The sequence below is a fragment of the Ambystoma mexicanum genome, chromosome 9 (genome assembly GCF_040938575.1).
Source record: "Ambystoma mexicanum isolate Mex_15411 chromosome 9, UKY_AmexF1_1, whole genome shotgun sequence".
NCBI lineage: Eukaryota > Metazoa > Chordata > Amphibia > Caudata > Ambystomatidae > Ambystoma > Ambystoma mexicanum.
The window spans coordinates 1,068,723,635-1,068,746,444 of NC_090931.1; the positions used below are offsets into that span (position 1 = coordinate 1,068,723,635).

The following is a 22,810-nucleotide window of genomic DNA, read 5'->3' on the forward strand; positions in this document are numbered from 1 at the left end:
AGTTGGTAAGCTTTTGTCTTTCAGATGCCGGAATGCAGTGCGAAGCGTTGGTGACAGCCGATGGACCAGGTAAGTGAAGCGCTGTCACTGAAGACCGTAATGCTAACCTGTTCTTTCTTGTCTTTATAGGTGTTGCTGAAGACTGGATTCAGGATGGTAAGCCTTTTTCCTTAGGCCCAGGATCAGATGCAGAAGACACGATGAGCGTTCTGCTGCAGAGGATGCAGAATAACGCAAAGCAAGATTCATCCATCGGGTGTGGTTTAAATAGCCTCCTGTAGTGCTTAGGTGTCTCCTTCCACAGCCACGCCTAGGTAAGAAAAGAGTTCCTGCTTTCCAGAAGAGTTCCAGTGTTCTGAACCTAGGGAGTGGCTCCTGCCCCACCCAACAGGAAAAGTAGTTCCAAACAGAAGAGGATCAGAGGCTCAACTGGCAGGCAAGTAAGCAGCATGGTCTGCTGCAGGTAAGTCCACCCAAGCATTATGAGCCAGGCGCTTCCAGCGCTGGGACTGGGCATATTTATGAGCCTGGTGCCACTGGCGCCAGGACTGGGTCCAAAAGGTCCCAATTGGGACTGGTTGGCACTCGGAACCTGGGTTATGGATCTGCTTCCAAGGGAGTTGGGAAAACCCTGACCTTTTGGAAGCAGAGATCATGACACCGGGAGTCTGAGTGTGGCATGCGTGTTCCCTGCACGTCGGAGGCTCTGACCTTGCGATGGGGGACCCTTAACTGATCTGCCTGCCCCTTGTGGTTGGGACCTGCCTTGCCATATCAACCATGTCACTGAAGCTGCTCCCTGGCTCCCCTGACTCCTCTCTTTGACACTTTGCTATGACCTGAGTCTCTCTTTAGTTGACGGGCTGCTGTTTGTTTGGGGACCAATTACACTTTTCACACTACCCGAACTCGTCTAACGAGGGGTCCATTGGGCTTTTGCTGAGGCACCTTCTCACTGCGCTGGGAGAAGGACTTGCCCTCTGAGCAGATTGTTGGCCCCTGCATATCTAGTGGTGCTCTGTGTTCTGTTTGATGGGGCGCTAGCTGGTCCATTGCGTGCCATCTACTTGGGCTTCTGGGTCCGCCCCCCCTTTCTTGTCCTGCCTTTTGGGCGCCCCCATCTCAGCAGTGTCTCATCTTACCCTGGAGAATTGCACTGGCGGCTGAGCCCTCCCGGCCGGAGTTCATAAGTATGTCCTGGACAGACTCTAACTCCTTCTGCAAGCTATGCACAGTCACATTCCGCCTCTCCTGGCGTTGTACAAAAATGGGGTTAGAGCTAAAGTGCAGATATCAAACCACTGCTGGCCATGCAGGATAGCAAAGGCAAGCAAGTGGCAGCAATCAGGGCGGAGGTCCACTCTTCTCTTCCTATGGCTTCCCACCCAGATTCTCCATTTACGAAGCAGGACCTCTTGGAAATGTTGTCCACCCTAAAACAAGACATTACTTTTGAAATTAAAACTAATTAAAGAAACTCTGACCTAAATTCTCACCTGTCTGGGCTGAAGTCTTGCGTAAGTGACATAGAATGTATGGTATCCAAACAGGCCTATGACCATGTGGAATTGGCAAACCGGGTGGTGGGCATTGAGGAGCAGCTGGAGCTGGTCTGGGCCAAGCAGGAGGACCTGCAAAACAGATCATGCACGAATAATATCCGTCTGCGCAGTGTCTGGCGTTACATACAGAATCAAGAGCTGGCTGACTATGTCAGAGATCTGTTCCGGTCCCTGCTAGCCCTCCCTGGTACCGCGGACCTAACACTGGATGCAAAACAAAGTATCTATTCCTCGGCTCAGCAGCATTGCAACCTAGACGTGCTTTCTAGGATGCATTTTTTTTCAACAAAAGGAGGATATCATGGCAGCTGCTCAGAGGAGGGAGCCAGTGGAATTCCGGGTGGCTACGCTCTCTTTATTTCAGGATCTCTTGCTACGTACTCTTGTCAACAGGTAGAAGTTGCATGGCGTTTTGGTCTGCTGCAGTCACGCAGAATCCCATATTGCTGGGGTTTCCCCTATAAGCTGTTGTTTGACTATCAAAATTGGCGTTATGCGATCAGCTCAGAAGAGGAGGTGCCGGAACTGATGGAAGCTCCACTAAAGCCTCAGGCGATGGGCGACAGAACCAGTGTAGCTGCTCGCACAGTCTCGATACCCCGTGATAAATCCAGGAAATCCAAAGGGAGCCAGGACTTGGTGAAAAGATTCTCCTGCTGGGATGAACATTCAGCCATTGCCTGATGGGCAAGCCTGACGGGCAAGCCTGACATTTCAAGGTTTGCTGTCCGACCAACAGCAAGATGACATTTCTATAGATTGACTCGGCTCTTTAGCCTCATGATATTCAGGTGTTAGGTTTTTACTCGTTGAGGGTTGTTATATTATGGTTGTTGCCTTATCACAATCTGAGGTGGGTGGGGGCTTACGCTTGGTGGACTGAGGGATTGGCGCCTGACTCTTCCTTATTCTGATGAGCTTCGAAATGTATTTGGTGTTCTTCGTATTTTGATTTTCTTTAGGGTTATTGGTTATTTTTAATCACACATGCTACTATTCCTGAGTCGCTGCACTGGCGTCTCCTTAGCAGGTGCCTCAGACGCCTTCCACTGTTTAGCTGCGCCCAAAGAGATACATGATATATATATGATATGATAAGTCATTTATAACACGCCTGGTCACAAGTGCTTCTAGGCACGAGAAGACAAGGAAGGGAAGACAGAAGGAGGACAAAACAGCGATCTTACAAGGCCTTGTGTCATTGAGGTCACGCAAGTGCAGGGGTCAGGGGGAAGTGCCTGGGGGGGGATGGAGAGCGCAAAGGAACGCGTAAGTGTTGCCAGGAGGTGGCTCATAAGTGCAGGGAGTCAGGGGACTGTAGGGATACAGATACAGTCCCTAAGTGGTTGGGGGCCCGGAGGCAGAGCAAGGGCAACTGGTTGTGCAGGAGCCTGGCCCGTAAGTTCAGTGGGTGGCCAGGTAACCAGTTTGCACAGCAGATGGGGGCATCAGCAAGGGAGAGAGAAAGCGGAAGCGAAAAGGAAGGTCTTGACTTGCTTCCGGAACATTAGGTGGTTCTGCTCAAGTTTGAAAGAGGCAGGGAGGCTGTTCCAGATGGAGGCACCAACCGAAGACGGAGATCTACATCCCACTCTTTGCCTGGAGAAGCGTCTGACCCTCAGAGTTGGAGGTGGATGAGAGGAGGGCTTGAGAAGGAAGATGCTTAAGAAGAGAAAGTTAGATGTAGTTCTCCAGCCCCAGAAAGGCTTGTGGATGATGCAGAGGGTCTTGAACTTGATCCTTGCAGCCACAGGGAGCCAGTGGAGAGATTTCAGGGCTGGAGAAATACGATCCCTGGGCTTGAGGTCGAGGACAAGTCTTGCAGTCCTGTTCTGGATTCGTTGTAAAGGGCGAAAAGTAGAGGCAGGCAGATTTAGAATGAGGCCGTTACAATAGTACAGCCTAGAGAGAACCAGGGCTCTGGAGACAGTGAGCTTCTGGCGGAAAGTGAGAAAAGGAAGAATACCTCTGAAGACGTGCAGCTGATAGTGTGACTTCTTAGAGAAGTCAGAGATGTGAGGAGAGAAGGAGAGGGTGGAGTCTAAGATGACACCAAGATTCTTAGCCTCACAGGAAGGTACAGGTAGGGGGCCCAGGGTGGGCAGCCAGAGTGAGAGGGGGAAGGCGGGAGCAGGTGTCCCCATGAGGAGGATCTCCGTCTTACTGGCATTAAGGCAGAGATTGTTGGAGGCACACCATTCCTGAATTGCGGACAGACTGACAGGTATGAGAGAAGGAGCAGAAGAGGCTGGTTGAAGCCTGAAGGAGAGCAGAGTGTCATCCACATAACACTGAAAGTTAGAACAGAAGGTAGAGATGCGGTGGGCCAGAGGTGCCAGGTAGTGGTTAAAGAGCCAGGTAGAGAGGTTAGACCTTCAGGAACACCACCTAAATGTGCAGGGTATTAATTCCCTGATTAAGTGCAAGGCCCTGCTTCAAAGGTTATCCGCCTTGGATGCTGCCCTGGTTTTCCTTCAGGAGACCCATCTGCTGGCTGCAGATGAAGCGCGTCTTTGTAATAAATCATAGCCCAAAGCTTATTTGACATCCAGTGGCCTCAAAAAGCGCAGTCACCATCATGGTCCGTAAAGGCGCACCCCCGAGTGTCCTAAAGGTGCTGCAGGATGGGGAAGGGAGGTATTTGCTGTTCACAGGTCTTCTTCGAGAACGCACGATTATGTTGGCTTTGATCTATGCCCCCAGTGACAAACAGGATGGGTTTATAGCATCTTTCTCTGGTGCGTTGGCTGAATTTGCTGAGGTAGGAAGTAATTCTAGGGTGAGACTTTAATTGTGTCATTGACTAAACCATGGACAAATCACTAGCCCCTACGCCTAATGACAAAAGGAATTTCCATGCCATGACTACATTGCTGAGGGGCACGCTCCTATTGAGGTATGGTGTTTTTGTCATCCTGGGGAATGACAATATACCTTTTATTCAGCAGTTCATAAGGGGTTGGCCAGGTTTGTTATTTTGTTGTTATGAACACCCTCATCCCGACTGTTCTGGGTGTAGACATACAGTCGAAAGCCCTTTTTGATCATGCATCCCTCAAACTCACACTTGATCTGGCTCCCCTCATCCCCTTAGCTATACCACCATGGAGGCTCAATGACTTCCTCCTGGGGGATTTTGCGTTAAAAGCCCAAATAGCTAATTCCATAACCAATTACTTCAGAGAAAACGACACTGGGGAACTCGACTTTAGAACAGTGTGGGATGCTGGGAAAGCTGTGATATGGGCAACCATTTATAGAACATTCTACAGTTTGGGGGAAAGCTAGGAAGCTGTATCAAACTCAGTTTGAAGAAAAAGTTCTGGTGAAAGAGAAAGAACACACATGGAAGGGGTCTCTGCGTTCCCTCCGGGAGGCTAAACAGGCCTTAGAAGCACAGGAAGGCCGCCCAGTTCGTATTGCTCACGAAACAACATTATTATGCCAAGGGTAACAAGGCCAATAAGCTGCTAGCTGCCAAATTGCAGAAGGTGACCACTCGCAATGACATAGGGGCTCTGACGGATGGGTTGGGGAAACGGGTTGTCACGGATCCAGGGAAATTGCAGATAATAGAGGAGTTTATCCGTACAGTTTCAGCGGCACACCAGGGGAACCACACCCACAAAGCATGACATTATTGCCCAATCAACCTTTCCCCCCGTTCCATTAGTGATGAAGGACCTCCTCGAAGCAAACATAACAGCCCAAGAAGTAGCCCAGTAGATTCGGGCCATCCCATCTGGCAAAGCCCCTGACCCGAATGGCTTTTCCAATAAGTCTTACAAAACCTTTGCTACGGTCCGGATCCTCCAACAAACCAAATAGTTAACTCTTTCCTTACCTCCCGCATAGTAACTGACTCTATGGCAGAGTCGGCCACTACTCTCATATTAAAATCACCGAACAATCCAGAAGACTACTCCTCCTAGCACCCCATAGCCCTCTTAAACACCAACCCCAAGCTATACAATAAGATACTTCCTTACGGCTATGTGAGGTTCTCTCACATGTAATTAATAGCGACCAGACCGGTTTTATTAAAAATAGGGGAGCCCATGACAATATTAGGCAGGTGGTGGACCTTATCATCTTGTCCCCCCCCACATTCCATTATTGTCTCTCCTCTCATCAGACACACACTGCGCGTTTGGGGTCAGATTACTGCAGTCAAGATGACCTTACTCACAAAGCTTCTCTACGTCTTACAGGCATTGCCAATCCTCATCCCAGCGAGAGACCTACTTGGCTTGCAGAAGGCACTGGGGCAGTTTATTTGGCATCGCAGACCCCCTAGAATTCCCTTTCAGCTTCTTATTTGATCCTGGGGCCCAAGGGTCCTGTCTTATTCAGAGGTAGTTTTGGGGTGCCCAGATTTCCCCGATGCTTGACTGGGCGCCATAGGAGAGGTCTCTGAAGTGGAAGGAGATAGAGCAGGCTTGTTCATCCTTTCGGCTGGCCCATCTCGCCGTCCTTCCCACAGAGGCTAGATGCCTACAACAAGGCCTCCTAATGTCGATTTGCAGTTCCCTACAACACTGGGATAAAGCATGCACTCAGCTGGGTTTTATTTTAAGTCAGGGTTGGGCCCCCTTTTTCCAGCGATCCATAACCCAGCGTTTTCACCAAGTATGCACAGCAGAGCATTCGCACAGTGGGAATCCTGAGGAACATTGAGATTGAGGGGCCTATATTAAGATAGTGCAGGCTCACATTCACGGAATACAAGGAGAGATTTAATTTGACAGAGGCAGAGTGATTCCACTATGCACAGCCACAGCACTGGGTATTCCACAATTCAGTTAAACAGGCTGGTTGTCGCTCCCCAACTGGGACAGAGCTCAAGGTATTAGAGGGGCATGAGTCGCATAAGGTTTCAACTTCTAAAATGCTTTTACAGGGCAAAAACATCCTTATATGATGCGCTGGGAAAGCGAGCTAGGTATAGGTATGGACATTTCAGAATAATCATGGTTGACTATCTTGGCCCTGGCGCATATGAGCTCCTGCTGCACCCTAATCAAAGAGGGAGCACTTAAATTATGGTTTTGGTGGTACTCCCACCCCTTCCTATGCTGGAACAGGCGCCCCCTGGCGTTGTTGCCACCGTGTGCTGCAGGAGCAGCACAGCCAACTCAGAAGCACTGTGCAGAGGAGGTAAGCTCTAGGCATTTCAACCCACTGCCTTGAAGCCCCTCACTGCACCCTCAATCCGCGCTGCCAGCTGTTGGGTTTCCCTGACATCCACAATCTTCTAGTCTTTAACAAGCTACCTGCATTGAAGTAGATGCAGATTTCATTTCTGTGACCCAAATCCATTAGAAACCACAAAGCAAAAAGCTTCTAAGATGGCCACCGCCCAGATTTGAACTTTTGCCTGATCTTGTAGCACTTTGTGCCTGTCCCCACTCACACCGGATTGGCTGCTGCATTTGTTTTTATTTTGGCCTAACAGCCGGCAGGCTTCTAGCCGGCCTATGAAGTAAGGCCTAGGAAAGAAGGCCTGTGCTGATGGAGCTGACAGAGCACCCCAGGTGCCATGATTCTCTTTGAACTTGAACTGCCTTGCAAATAGTACTTGGGTGAGTCCAGCCCATGCTCGCCACAGCGTAGATAACTACAAACTCTACCACGTAAATCCTTTTTAAACTACTGACTATGATCTTGCAACACGCATAACACTTGCTGCGTTATGGACATTGATCACAAATTGCCTCTCTATGCCTATTTTAGCACATTCATTGGTGACTGTGACCACCACGCTTAGCTTTTACACATTAGCTTGTGAAAATATATGTTCAGCACAATGTCTATACGATTAGCACATGTATGACATCCATAACCTGCTGTCTATCCACTGTTATTGAATTACTACATTTACAAATCTCCTTTGTTGATTATCAATACTATTACCTATAGTTATCTGACTCATTAATACTGGCCATCTTTACCTACATTATCTAGCACTACTACAATGTTCATTTTATGATAACTATGCCCTGCTACCCTAGAGAACCTTTAACTCAATTGCAACTGCCTATGCACTGTTCAAGTTTCTGCTTAGTTTGATCAGCCCATTGACTTAACCTAGCTTGTACCAGCGTGCATGCCTGATTTACTCATTTGGTCCATGTTCACAATGTTTATTATCTTCCTTCACCTGACTGAACTTACTCCTAAACCTATTATAACTAACATTCCATGTGACCTCACACAAATGAATTCTAAGCTAATCTCGAGATTACCGAAGATATACAAACTGCCTGCTAGATACCTTACTACCAGTGCTCATAATAGGAATCAACACAAGGATAATGCTAAATTAAACTACTCCTCTGTAAATACTACTACCAACTACAAAGATAAAACAGACAAACACTAAAAACGACACACCAGCCTATCCAAACACAATAGATCTGCTTTACCCAACCCCACCCTTAAAGGAGCACTCATTAATGCAAGGTCATTAATTGCCCATGCCACAGAAATTGCCGACATTATAGAAATAGGTAACTACGACTTCTTAGCCATTACCGAATCTTGGTTACACCAAGCAGCCGGCCCAGCCCTAATGCTCGTTGTGCCCACCAATTATAACATTTTCAGGGAAGACCGAACTAATTCCTGTGGAGGAGGCCTAGCACTAATTGCCAAAACTGATTTGTCAATCGGTATAGAAACACCCCTGCACACCAAATCCTGTGAGTCCCTAACTGTCAAGCTTCTAACTTCCAACTCACAAACCATTAACATACACCTTATCTATATGCCACCAGGACCCATTGGTTCTTTCGAAGAGGACATCTCTACGATACCCTCTGATAATTTAAAAAATACTTCTCAAGCCATTCTATTAGGAGACCTGAACCTGGGCTTCAATGATCCCAAAGAGACACAAGCCACAAACATTGCCAATGTCCTATCGGAGCTTGGCTATACCCAAAGAGTGACACAGCCTACCCATGAGAAAGGCCGAACACTTGACTGGGTGGCGGGCCATAAATGCAACACAACTATTACCTCCATCAGTTCACAAGCTTGGACAGACCACGCTCTTATAGCCTTCTCTATAGACGTTAAAATCCCGCAACCCCAACAGAACAGTATAGCACATCCAACGCTAACAAGGAGCAAAAAAATATAATTACAGACAGGTTATTATCGCTAATTCTACCTACCCTAAACTCACTGCCCGACAATCTTGATCCCTCATCGCTAGTCAACGAATTCAGCACAATTATGGCCAATGCCCTTGACAATATTGCCCCGCTAAAAATGAGAAACAGCAAACCTAGAGCACACCTAAATGCCTGGTTTACTCCCTATTTGAAATCACTAAGGCTAGAAAAACAAAAGTGCGAATCCTCCTGGAGACTAGCCCCCTCACAAGCGAATAAAGCTACCCTTACCGACATATCTACAAAATACAAATCTGAAATCAAGTGAGCTAAAAGAGAAAGCTTTGACACTAGAATAATGCAAGTCAAATCAGGAACCAAGGAGCACTTTACAATCCTAAAGGAACTGGAGAACCCTATCCCGGTACCCGATAACTGTGTCAAAAACAAGGTATGGTGCTCTAACATACAGAAAGCCCTCGGCGACAAAATTGCCACACTCTAAACTAAAATTGACAAGAAAAAACTAAACTTACCTCCCACAACAACCCAAACTAACACACCTCGCAATACGGCCACACCTGAACTAAGATTCAACTTCACCAAAGTGTCCATACTGGAGGTTGAAAAAATAATCCTATCACTTAAACCATCAAACTGTCGAGGCGATAACTGCCTGGCACAAATAATAAAAGATGCTGCTAGAGACCTATCACCATTTATCTTAAAACTCATCAGGTCCTCATTCTCATCAGGTATTATACCAAGTAATCTTAAGCAATCTTGGGTCCTCCTCCTTCTCCTCCTCAGGAAGCAATCTCTAGACCCGGCCATACCCACAAACTATAGGCCCATCGCCACGGTGCCATTTTTACTAAAGATTTTAGATAGAGTGGCCAATTTACAGATCCAAAAATTCTTGGAACTGCACCAACTCCTAGGCTCGCGGCAATCGGGCTTCCGACCACAGCACAGAACCGAAACAGCACTCATTGATGTTAAGACACAGGTCGACGAGCTGAGAGACCAAGGAAAAATGGCCCTGCTTCTCCTTCTAGATCTCTCTGCAGCTTTCAACCTGGTGGATCACAAAGTGCTCTGCAACCACCTAGAGTCTGCAGCACATTTCTCACCCCAGGCTATAGCATGGATCAAATCCTTAAGTGAAAGAACCATGAGGGTCTTCTCCACCTCAGCGGCTGCAGACCCCACTCCTATTAGGTGTGGTGTACCAACTATGCAGATGAAACCCAGATTCTCATCCCACTTTCTGGGGATAACAAACAGGATTTGGCCTTGGTGAATAAGATACACCTCATCATCCAGGCGTGGATGGCACGTCATGGTCTATGCCTGAATGATGACAAAACAGAACTCATCATTCTGGGGACTACACTGAACATCAGGAAACTTAGCCAAGATTACACAACTTTTGTCCTAGATGGCCATACAATTAGAGTTGCCAAGGAGGTAAAAACGTTAGGTTTTTACCTCGACTCCTGTCTCACCTTGGCTAAACAAGTAAACGCTATGGCATCCTCCAGAGCCTATACTTGTAAATTAATCAGATCAGCCAGATCTTAGCTCTCTACAAATAGTTGCACCACGTTGGCAAGAGCACTCGTGTTGTCCAAACTGGATTATTGCAACACCCTCTATTTGGGGTCTAATAAATACATCACGCAAAAAATCCAAATACTGCAAAACAATGCCCCTAGAGCGGCACTAGGAATCTCCAAGAGAGCTCGGATATCATCGACTAGAAGATAATCTAACTGGCTTTCCACAGTCGACAAAATCAAATTAAAAACTGCTTCACTAACCTTCAAGTGTCTCAACAACCTAGCACCAAGCTACCTAACAGAAACATTTAAAAGAAGAGTTACATCTAGACCCGCTAGAGCTGCCTATACAAACTGCCTATCAGTTCCCCTGTTCAAAATGACGCAACTGGAGGAAACAGCTTCCCCGTCAAAGCCGCCCAGTTGTGGAACTCCCTCCCACCCTCATTAAGGATGGACCAATCATACCCACATTTTAGAACAAATGTGATTAAGTGTCTTAAAGAAAATGACTGATAGCCCAGGACACGACCTAGTTGACCTAGCAAACAAATTGGACTTTTTGACCTTCGTGCGCGACCCGATCCTGCACTGCACTTCGACTACCTATTGCATTGAATATCCATTTGTAATGCATATGTATTACCTGCTGTATTCGTACTAATCTGCAATTTTGCCTTTGTAACCTATGTAACTATAATCAACTTGTAAGCTTAAAGTATTCTTGTTCCAGCGCCTTGATACCTTCAGGTCTGGTGCACGCTACAAATAAATAAATAAACAAACAAATAAATGTGACCCCTCAAAGACTGCATGTTATCCGCCCAGACTACTCTGACTGATGTTGTCACAGTTGTGTTCAACTTGGGGACTTAGCGCACATGTGGTGGCACTGCCAAACTATTCGACCTACTGGCAGGAAATCCGCTCCATAATCAAAGACATCACAGGCAGTCTACTGCCCATGTGCCCACTAACCTTGCTCCTGGGGGATGTCCCAGAGGATGGCACGTTCCTGATGTCAGAACTAACTGTGCCCGCTTCTGGAAGACCTCATACTGGTGGGTGAAAATATGGGAGACTTTAGCGATGGAGAAATTGGCAGCACTCGTATCGGACCGAATGTCAAAATTCGCCTGAACCGGGTCCCCTTTCCTGGATAAAGAGCCCATGTTCTTTCGGGCACAGCTGATGAAACACTTCTCCTTGAGTTGACCATAGGGGTGGTGGGGAGTGGGGGCGATGGGACTGTTATGATCAGTGTGTCAGGGAGCAGGCTAGGCTCTGACAGGAGGAGACGAGTGGTTGTCAAAGGGACATGTGTTAACCGCAATAACGCTGCACATTGTGTGACTTTTTTTTCTTCTTCTTTCTTATTTTTTGTGGGGCGGGGGGCTGGTTCTGTTTGAGATATTCAGAAAAGGAAATGTCAATGCATTGCCTTTGATACATGACCTGTATGACTGTTGATCTGTGAACTGTTAATTGAGATTTCAATAAACACAAAGTAAAAAAAAAGAAAATCTATATTGTTGGTTGCTGGTTTCAACGTGTCCTTGGAAATTATTATTTTCCTGATAGGCTTTCCCTCCTGGTCAATTATAGTCTTGCTTGTTCTGCTCTACTTGACTTTGTAGGTAGTTCAATTGAATAATTCCTTTGAACTCTGGCTGATAACGTTTATTATCTTTATTATAACGTTCTTCTTGTACAGAATATCTAGTTTCTTTCCCCTTTTCCCAGGGTATTGTTATCCACTGTTCTTTTGTCTCCGTATTTAGATTTTTAGCAATTTGTTCTCCTTTGTCACAATGTTTTAAGTTCATCAATTTCAGGTTGAACTTCTCCTTCTGACTTCTACTGAGACAAGTTGTTTGTACGTTATGATGATTCTCTCTGGGCCTCCCGTTATTTCCATTCTCTCTGTTACCTTCAACTGGGAAGGAGAACCTCTTCGGGAGCCCCGTTCCTTGATGACCTTCTTTCTTGTCCCACACCAGCCGGCGGTTAGTCAGCGTTTTCTTCCTTCTCGCAGTGTCTTGGTCTCTCGATGCCTGACCAGACACCCTGCTACTTTATGCTTGCGGTTTAGTCGGCGATGGTTTGTGGACCGGCTGTCCACCACGGATCCCTCCTCGTCTTGCCACCATTTTCCTCCGGGCTCCTGCCCCGTCCGTTTCTCACTCTGGGGATTCGCTGTGGCTATGGCATCACATTCTTCACTTTCATGTGGGTTTCAAACTCACAGCCTTCCTGACTTCCACTTACTCTACCTTCTCCCTCTTCAGGTGGTAGCAGCTTGGGTCCTCCCCGTGCCTGCGTATGTGTTTCTCTCTCCCTTCAGGTGTTCCGCAGCTTGGGGCCTTCCCGTGCCTGCGTATGCTTTCTTCTCTCTCCCAGTTACTCATTGAGTGCACGTTATTTAACGTACTTGTCCCAGTGGATTAGATATCTCGATTTAAAGGGACATGTTCTTTTTCTATGTGATAATAACATCTCTTAAGTGTTTCTTTGTCCCAGTCTTGATGGTTAGGTCCCTGATATTTTAGAGCATCCCATGTAGTCCACCCTGTACACAGCTTTAGGGAGTTCCTCACATGAACAGGAGCCCTTGTCCCTTAAGAGGGAGTCTCTCTCGATGAGGTCCCACTTACCGCTACTCCTAGGGAGGGTATTGCGGAGCGGGCCCAGGGCGCTAACCTCGCTAGCCTCACAGGTGGGCCTCCCCCTAAGGGAGAATGGCAACATTACCTTGATTCGTCACACACCTTACCACTCCATCAAGGACTTCCCCTGGAGGCTTTCAAAGGAAACTTTTGCCTCTGCTCTGCATGTGACCCTTTGGCAAGTGTCCATACCTAGTTTCAGCACACTCAGCCACAGCCTAACTGAGACATCCAGCATCCATGCACTACTGAAACTTTGACTTGACAAACATGAGCCCTCCACACCTTGTTACACACAGGGACGCATATATAGCAAGTGTACGATCTGCAGGCAAGAAAGGTTCTTGTTAATATCCCAGCAACAAAAATAGTTAATCACCCTGAGAACACTGTTCAGCAATCAGGACACTCATCACTACACCCAAAGCAAAATTCTATACAAATAGCATCATGGAAGCATCCAACAAGAGCATAGCAAACGTCAGTGCCATTAAGCACTGCATCAGCCCTGCCAAATCCTGCAATGCCACAATCCACAGGCAAATGGTCTGCCCTGGACATCTTCACAGGCAAGACAAGGTAATACTTTAACGGCACCAAACACACCACAGATGCCCTGCTGTGACGGTTCCGAAATCAGAGGCGGACACAAAGTGGTAGTGTTTTCAACATCAGACATCTTTACTAAAAGAAAATGGTTGGATAAAGGCCTCTCTGTCCGTATCCTAAAGAAAGTTTCCCTACCTAAGAAACTAAAACTAAAGATCAGTTTGTGTCTTATCATCAAACTTGGGTAAACCATCCTTGTTTCCAAAACATATCTGACCCTCACACTAGAAATGAAACAACTAACACGTGAAGACTTGTAAGGGGAAGTGTTTCTGATCTAGGTTTAGCCAAAAAGTGTTCAAATGTAAAGCAAATAGATGAATCCAACAAAAACGGTTTCATCCAAAGGCATGTCCTTGTATACAGAGACTGGTCCCCTTACCCTGGATGATTTCAGAAAGGATGGCGAAAGTGTCTTTTCTAAACAATGTTCTCTTTTGTACAACAAACACTCCAAGGATGGCAAAAATGTCTCTTTCACACAATATCTTTCTTTGGATGGTGCAAGTGTCTCTTTTATATAACCACTTCTTAAGGATAACGTCATGCTTTACTCTCCTGCAAGGAATGCTTCAGTAGATTGTTTTGGATCCCCTGGTATACTCTCCTGTATTTTTCTTTCATGTACTTTACAAGGGTTACCTGGTGTAACCGGTAAGTTAGCTCAGTGGGTTGAGCGCACGCTCGCTGCTGCAATCTGAGTGTGATCTGCCGGTCGCAGGTTCGAATCCCGGCAAGGCCAACTCAGCCTTTCATCCTTCCTAGGTCGAAAAATGAGTACCAATTTTGGTTGGGTGATATTGTATGTAAATATGTGCTCTGTAAAGCGCTTTGGATTAAGGCGCTATATAAATAACACATCATTATCATTACTTCCCTGCCAGGAATCCCCCCTGGGTTTTATAGATCCCTTGGTATACTCTTGTGCCAGGTGTCTTTTCCCCAAGGGCTCAATGCCTGATGTACTTCTTTTACCAGGACTTCTTTCAATGTTCACAAACTGTAACTGTGTAAATTGGGTCGACAGCGCCAACTTCAAAGTTATACTTGTGGAAATTAAATAAATTACTGTCTGCAGCGGGCAGTGAGACAGACCGCAGAGGCAGGTTGTGGTGGGCACCACCTACTAGTTTAGTGTTCAAGTTGCTTGTTATATTCCAAATAACAATAAGAGGAGCTACCAGACTATGGGCCTCATCACGAGTTGGGCGGTAACGCCAGCGCTGATAGCCCTACCGCCAAACCCCCCGGCGCTATTAGCGCCGGATCACGGGTTTGGCGGAACGGTTAGTGCCCATTCCCCATTGGGCCCATTCGGGAATTCCTCATTCCCCATTGGGCCCAATGGGGAAAATTTGCGCTATTACCGCCGGCGGATTTCCCTCCAGCGGTAATCGCGCCGAAAATCGGCAAATTTGCTGCGGATTTCCCCCCAGCTCATAGCTCATAGCTGTGGGGAAATACGTCAAAGCCATGATCTGGCAGACCCTTAAATGCGGCAGTAATAGCGCTACCGCCGCATTTAAGGGTTACTGCCGGACTCGTGATGAGGCCCTATATATTGGTCCTAAGACACCTAGACTAAATAATACAGAAATCCACAAAAAGCTGGATGGTATCACCGAGCTAAATCCGGTGCTCTCACAATGGCTCTAAGTGAGCTCAATTCTTTTGGAAACATATACAGTCCTTTTGCTTCATTCAGTACACATTAATGACTCGTAAATCCATTTGTTTACTGAAAAAGATATTAAAAAATGTTCATCCGGTTAGACCGGATCTTAGTATATATTTTTTGATGTGAAGTAATATTTACAGGAAGCAACTCCCAAGCATCAATATGACCTAGCTATAATGCCTATGCATTCGGAGAGGTTCTCCATCTTCAGGGCTTTAGTTTTGCCATGTTATACATTTTTCAACAAAAATAATCGATTTTCATATACAGAAAACATCTAGCAAATAAGAAATAATATGTAATTAATAATACAAGGTACATACCACGTGTATTCATACATATTTTCAAGTCATGGACGGTAGTGGTAAAAAAGGAAAACATAATGCTGCCATGAGACAGACTGACACCTATCAGTCAAAAATTAACCAACTGAAGAACTTGTTTTATCAACCCACACTGTGAGCTCAGTTATCAGATTTGATTACTAAAGAAACCGATCCATTCAAAGGCAACTTGTCCATAAATTCATGGTTTAATACTTAATTGTGTCCAATTGTGTATTGTCACATCACATAACAATTCAGGGAAATAAACACACTTTGTAATAGCAAAATGAGCCCACAGAATTGGGCATCTTCGTATGTCCCAAGTGCAGGCAAAGAGTAACGTGTTGTTTCTAGTTGCTGGATGTAGTCAGTCTGTTGAAGCATCAAAACGCACGTTTCTGAAGGCTAATATCAGGGATGATGTTGAGAGGTCTACACACGCCCTCCTTTGTAGTGGTTGTTTATTGTGCTTAGATTTTCCTCATTGTCTTAACGATTCTAGGACACTCAGTAACAAAAGAAAGAGTCACCGGTAACTTTCTTGAGTAAGTATTACAAATAAAGTGGGAAGTGAATGTCCGTTTTCTCAATCATTATACAGGGTAGTGTATTTTCCTCAAATGCCTTAACAGATTTTTAATATTGCTTCTGCGACTTGTGCATATGGATTTACAAAATAAAAGAACTCTTTAAATATGTATGTGCAATACTAATAATTTTCCAACCATAATCATATTTAACAATCATATTTATTCATGATTTTCTATTTTCCAAACATATAATGCAAATTTTTGTTTCCAACTAGATGGGTATTCGTATGAAAGACAGGCAATAGAAAACTGGATCAGCACGAAGAAACGTTCCAGTCCTATGACTAATCTTCCTCTACAGTCGCTAGTTCTTACCCCTAATAGAACTCTGAAAATGGCTCTGAACCGCTGGTCAGATGCTGAAGGAACCCCAAGGAGTTTCAATTGATGCCTGGAGAAATGCCTAATGAGTGGAAACCTTTTAAATTTAGTTACTGTTGATCACAATCTTAAAACAAATTGCTGCATATTTCTCTTATCTTAAAAATGAATATATTTTTAAACAAAATGTACTGTTTAAAATTGACAGACATGCAGTTGTCTGCTTAATTAAACAATTTAAAGATTTGATGAAAGATTGGTGTGCAAACATTGTTTGGTTTGAACGTAAACTACGAATACAAATTATAATGACGTATTTTAGATTCTCATAAGTATACGCAAGAAGTTGCAGAGGGAGAGTTGACCGCATAGGAATGTTTGCATTAATGTGCATTGGCAGTGGATGATAATTGTTTCAGAATGTAGATTATATTCAAATGCTTTTACACATATTTTATACATGGAGGATGTTCTATGCATGCAGTCAGTTATTGTTTTTTTCCAACATGCAATTACCACTGTAAAGGCTTCCATCTTGGATCTAATAAAGATGAATTGGATTCCACTCTAAAGAAAGCAAGCTTGCGCGGCCAGAGTGGTCTGTCAAGGTGTGCCATCGATACAATCTACAGGTGCATCTTGCATGTGCCTCCTTATGTACTAGGAACAAAATGCCCATAGGTTGTCGTATGGAATGACGCCCCTTAAAAATAATATGTACACAGAGGTTGTTCAACCGATCGTATCATACCACCCGACATACTCTCCGGTGTTCTATGGGTCCGGTGACCTAAAACTGAACCTTCTATCGTGGAACATTGCAGGAGTCGAGGGAAAAAGGAATGACAAAGATTGGCAGCAATTACTGGACGAATATGAAATTGTCTTCAGGAGACACGTTTTTTACACCCAGAAGAAAGGCAGCAATATATTTCCTATAATATACCTACAAGGGAATCAGTCAGTGGCCGCCCAAGCGGGGGTCTAGCCACATGTTTTAAAATAAATTAATTTGGTTCCAAAACTCTAGTCCACTCTTGCTCTCCTGATATCTTAAAGTGAAATGGGATATTTATGCTCAAACTGTTTTTCTTATTGTTTTTATTTATTTAAGGCCCAATGAGAAAACCATAGATGTTCTATAGTCACATATTGTCCACCCTTAGATGGAATTTTGAAAGTTAGCATGCCCACACTTGGATAGAACTGTCAATAGTAAATTTAGAAGTATACCCAATCGCCTCTCTGTAAAAAGGGAATTAGAAGTGTACCCAACAGCCTCTCTGTGAAAGTTAATTTAGAATTGCATTTAGAAGTTGCATTTAGAAGTGTGCCCAATAGCCTCTATGTGGAAAGTTGCATTTAGAAGTACATTTAGAAAGTTGCATTGAAAGTGCATTTAGAAGCAGCATTTAGAAGTGTACCCAACAGCCTCTCTGTGAAAGTGAATTTAGAAGCATACCGAATATCCTCTCTGTGAAAGTGAATTTAGAAGTGTACCCAACAGCCTCTCTGTGAAAAGGGAATTAGAAGTGTACCCAACAGCCTCTCTGTGAAAGTTAATTTAGAATTGCATTTAGAAGTTGCATTTAGAAGTGTGCCCAATAGCCTCTATGTGGAAAGTTGCATTTAGAAGTACATTTAGAAAATTGCATTGAAAGTGCATTTAGAAGCAGCATTTAGAAGTGTACCCAACAGCCTCTCTGTGAAAGTGAATTTAGAAGCATACCGAATATCCTCTCTGTGAAAGTGAATTTAGAAGTGTACCCAACAGCCTCTCTGTGAAAAGTTGAATTTAGAAGTGTACCCACTCTGTGATAAGTTGAATATAGAATTGCATTTAAAAGTGTGCCCAATAGCCTGTCTGTGGAAAGTTTAATTTAGAACTACACTTAGAAAGTTGAATTTAGATGTGTGCCCAATAGCCTCTCTGTGATTCTAGAAATGTGCCCAACAACCCGCTGAATTTAGAAGTGTGCCCTGTAGCCTCTCTGTGAATCAAGAAGTACGCCCAAGAGCCTCCCGTGGAAAGTTGAATATAGAAGTGTACCCCATGTAACCCATCATATCTCACCAACACGCTTACTCTCTCCTTACATCACCACTCAAATAGAACACAGAGATACTATGACACCATTCGGTATAACTGTTCTCATATCAACATTTGCTGCTCACCCCACATCACTCTAAGTAATCACTGCTGGTTACGCTCCCCCCAGCGAGGCGTTCTCCTCAGGCCTAACGCAGCCACATCCGATCTGGATAAATCCTGCCAGAACGAACACATACCCCTGACCTCTCAACCACCACACCTACCGCTAGAAAACAGCTATTACACCGATACTGCACGAGCTGTACACATACCCGGTGCTCACACGCACCTTTTTAACTCTCTCGACTCTCTCTACTGATATGAACTTCGGTTCCCAAGGGCGTTCAACCTACCAGCGCCTTCAGACCATACCAATGGTATATAAGGCGCTATATAAGTGCAAAATAACAATAACAACAATAACAATAACATATTGAAGAATTAGAATCCTTAGAGAACTCTCAAACCACTAAAAACAATCAGGGTTTTATTGGGCAACTTCATCATGCAATTGGAAATAGTTAATAAGTATACATTTTTATGTAAGAATCAGGATGAGGTGTGAGAGGTGCCCCCATCGCATAGCATGCTGTGTGTACTTCGTACTGCTTTTTCAGATAAACTAATACGAGAAGTCATGACAAAGGGCTACAGGGCATGCAATGGTAGGTTTAGTAGGTTTAGTCGCAACATTACCCCCAAACCAACATTCAACTCAGAATCGTAGTTCCTGGATTGACTATGTTCTTCTAAAAGTGGATAGCTGGAAAATGATAACTGATTTCCAGGTTATCCAGTGTGCTGAAAGGGACAGGTGGACTCATCTTTTTGATAACTCTGAGGGTAACCGGGAACGGGTAAGGGTCCTACTGTAGGCACTGGTCTGTAAGAATCAAATGGATTTAATTAATGATGCGTTATTTCCTACCCTCGAGGCCCCAACACGTGACCTGGGTCAATTCTCACTGAAAGACTTTTGTGAACAGGTCCCCCCCAAAAATAGCTGCATTTGAATAAAAAGTGGGATGAGTTTATAAAGCTTTTTGGAACCTAGTTTCCGCTTCTAAGGCAGTGCCCTCTATGACTACTGTTCTGGCAATCTCAGAAAATGCCTGGTACCCCCACTTCAGTACCCTCTATCAAGAACCAGTGGTTAAAACACTGAGAGGAGAGAGGCATCCCGTGTTGGAGTGCCTACCAACTAAATATGCGCAGGACATTTCCCTTAAGAAGGTGGACAATGCTATCCTAGCCCAGAAGAGAAACAAAGGCTTGGGTCCAGATGCTGTACCGGCAGATCTTTTCCTTACGGAAATAATAATGTGGGGCCCTGTTCTTTGACTAATGTTCGTTAACATCAAGAGCAGCCAGGAGATACCTCGAACATGGACAGGAGCCATATAGTCCCATTATTCAAAAAAGGTGACAAGGGCAACCACCAAAAATATAGGCCCATATCCTTAATCAATGCTACCTCAAAGAACTATGGAAATATAATTCTGAGGAGAATGGAGAAGTGGGTGAGTTGCAACAAAATCTTCTCTGATATACAGGCAGGTTTTAGAGTGGGTATCGGCCCCTTGGACCAGGTTTTTGGCTAACCCTGCTCTGCGATAAATACACAATGCTCAGGAATCAAAAGCTATATTTGGTGTTCATAGATTTACACACAGGTTTTGGTTAAATCCCTTTAGAGCAATTATGGTTGTACTTATTCTGATTGGGTACTCTTATAAATCTTTTAGGTGCAATACATACCCTGTACACTGACACTTATGCCCAGGTGCCCCTGGCCAAGGTCAGGGTTTGACAAGGCCCTTCCCAGTGGCAAGGAGTGTAAGGCAGGGCTGTGTTATAGCTCCCACCCTCTTTAGTCGCTATATAAACAAAATCGTAGTAGAGCTAGAAAGGCTAGATATAGATGCCACTCTTCTTGGAGGCAAAGAAATGGGAATTTTTACTCCTATGACATGATTTAGATCAATAAGACAAGGTTGGGCATCTAAAAGACACTAAACCGGTTTGAAACATTAGATGAGTATGGTACTCGAAATCAACCTTTCAAAGACCAAGCTAATGGTATGGTAATAGCATAACGTAAAATGTATCTCCCCCAATACACCTGGGAAACATTGAGGTTGAGGAGTTGGACAACTACCCGGGAGTCTGACTAGATGAAAGAGGCTCATGGGGAAGACACACTGAAAAGTCTTTAGCTAATTTTACAAGACAAGGGGAGGCTGCACAATGTTTTTTGAAATATTATGGTGGTAAGGTAGCACTTCATAGTGTGGAGATTTTGAGGGCGTGTGCCAACCCGTCTGCTCTTTATGGGTCCAAGATCTGGGGATACTCAGACCTCAGGAAGCTGGAGCAAAAAGAGACAAGTATTATGAGGAAGATGTTTACTCTCCCAATGGCCACACCATCAATTTCCCCAAGACTAGAGTTAGGGGTTAATGGTGTTATGCATGATGCCAAACTAAAACCCCTTCCGTACTTGTACAAGATTATGACAAAGGCATCATTAAGTAGTTATAAATCGGTAATGGTGGATGTCCTAGCACAAAATGGAGCAAAAATGCCCCCTCAGGTTAGGTATGTTTCCGACCCAAGTATGAAATTGAAGTTAGCATCTATTTTTTTTCTCTCATATTTTAGAGAACTTTATCTGGAAAGCATACATATCTGAGAGAAATATAAAGACTTGCACTATGAGCTGAAGTTTCTATCTCGATTTGGTCCTGAGAAGTATTTAAAGTCCCTTGAAGATAAGGATGCAAATATTTTGTATTTAAAGGCTAGATTAGGGGTTTTGCCGGTGGCAGTAGTCACAGGCAGCTGGGGCGGGGCTGATGCACTTCTATCTAAAATCTGTCAAACAGGGATAGAAGACCTAATACTCCTTTATTGTTTGTCCCGTAGATAACAATTTTCAGCACAGATGGCTTTTTCCAATTTATAAAAACCAAAGCATTGCGAGCACTGGTGTGGCTATTGATCTCTTTTGGAGAACCAAAGGCGATTTGGAATGCTGGGTCCAGACTCAATTTCTGAAGAAAGCGTGGTGCCTAGGAAATATATTTTTATGCTAAGAGTGCCACGATCCTCACAATTGTTTTATACATAATTTTGTGAGTTTTAAACTGCTTTGTTTAAGGTGAAAACTGCTAAACAAATGTTGGTATGTTCAGACACCCGCTGTGATTCCCCCTTGGATTCTGTATTTTGATAATATGAAGATTTGTTCTCGGTTTTATGTATTTTGTCGATTTTATGATTTGATTAACGAAATAAATTGTTACTACACACACACACACTGTAATCCTGTCTATTTATGATATGACCTTCAACGGCCTTAATTTCATCAAATTTAAACATTTACCACATTCAGTCACTAATATTTGTGAACATTTTTGTAAGCGTGTTTTAATTAGGTTCTCAATGTTGCAAACTACCCTCAATCCCTGAAACAGGAAGTGACATTAGACAAGAGAAAGTGCAGTCTTTAAATCCATTCGATTAGTAAAGACACAAAGTGAAAGGTTGCATGTTTGTTTACCTTTCAACTAGTAGTACTAGTACTATAACTCTGATATTCTCAATTACAGTATTGGTGGTAGTATTTCTACTACTACTAATACTGTGAGTAATAGAAGCAGGACTAATGGTAGCAGTAGTGCTATTAAGACTAGTAGTATTACTAGCACACTACTTTTCGTACACGTAGTGATAATGCCAATAATGGTAAGGCTAACCGTAGTAGTACCAGTAATAATGCTATTATTTCTACTAGTAATAGGGATACTAGTGGTAACAGTACCAGTGGTGGACTAAAAGTGTTAGTCATATTGGGACCATTACTGTTCAAACTACCACTAATATCCCTTATATCACTATTGAGGATACAACAATTGGTATTACCTGTGAGTGAGTTTTTGTATGTATTTCTTTGTTTTTTTAGCTGAATCGGCCACATTGTGCACAGATCTTGGCACTGGTTTGGCTCCAGTCTTGCTCCAGTGTTGGTTGTGGACAGCATTTGGAAAAACTGTTCATCGTTTAACCACCAAGTGGATTCTAGCCAATCACCGGAGGTAAAAGCCTGCACACCTTCATGGTGAGTGAGAAGGATGTGTGACATAGAATTTCTTTTAAGCACATATGCACACAGACGCCAGCCACTTTCTATAGTTGTGGTTGCTGCATGGTTAAAAGCCTACCTAATCATCTGGGTCCAGGATTTGATTTGTCCAACCTTTATTACTTTTAATGTGTTTGCTTTA

The 22,810-nt window shown here is 44.2% G+C and overlaps 1 protein-coding gene across 3 annotated transcripts in view; it reads left to right on the top strand.

Annotated features, from left to right (window-relative positions):
- WDSUB1 (WD repeat, sterile alpha motif and U-box domain containing 1) overlaps positions 1-21,841 on the top strand; it is a 987,384-nt gene extending 965,543 nt beyond the window's left edge. For 2 of the 3 annotated variants that reach the window (XM_069616372.1, XM_069616373.1), the window contains exon 11: positions 16,327-21,841. In XM_069616372.1, the coding sequence (XP_069472473.1) occupies positions 16,327-16,499 (173 nt within the window). In that variant the 3' untranslated portion in view covers positions 16,500-21,841. The remainder of the gene's footprint in view (positions 1-16,326) is intronic. The other variant, XM_069616374.1, reaches the window with a different exon arrangement.
- Positions 21,842-22,810: the final 969 nt, after the last annotated feature.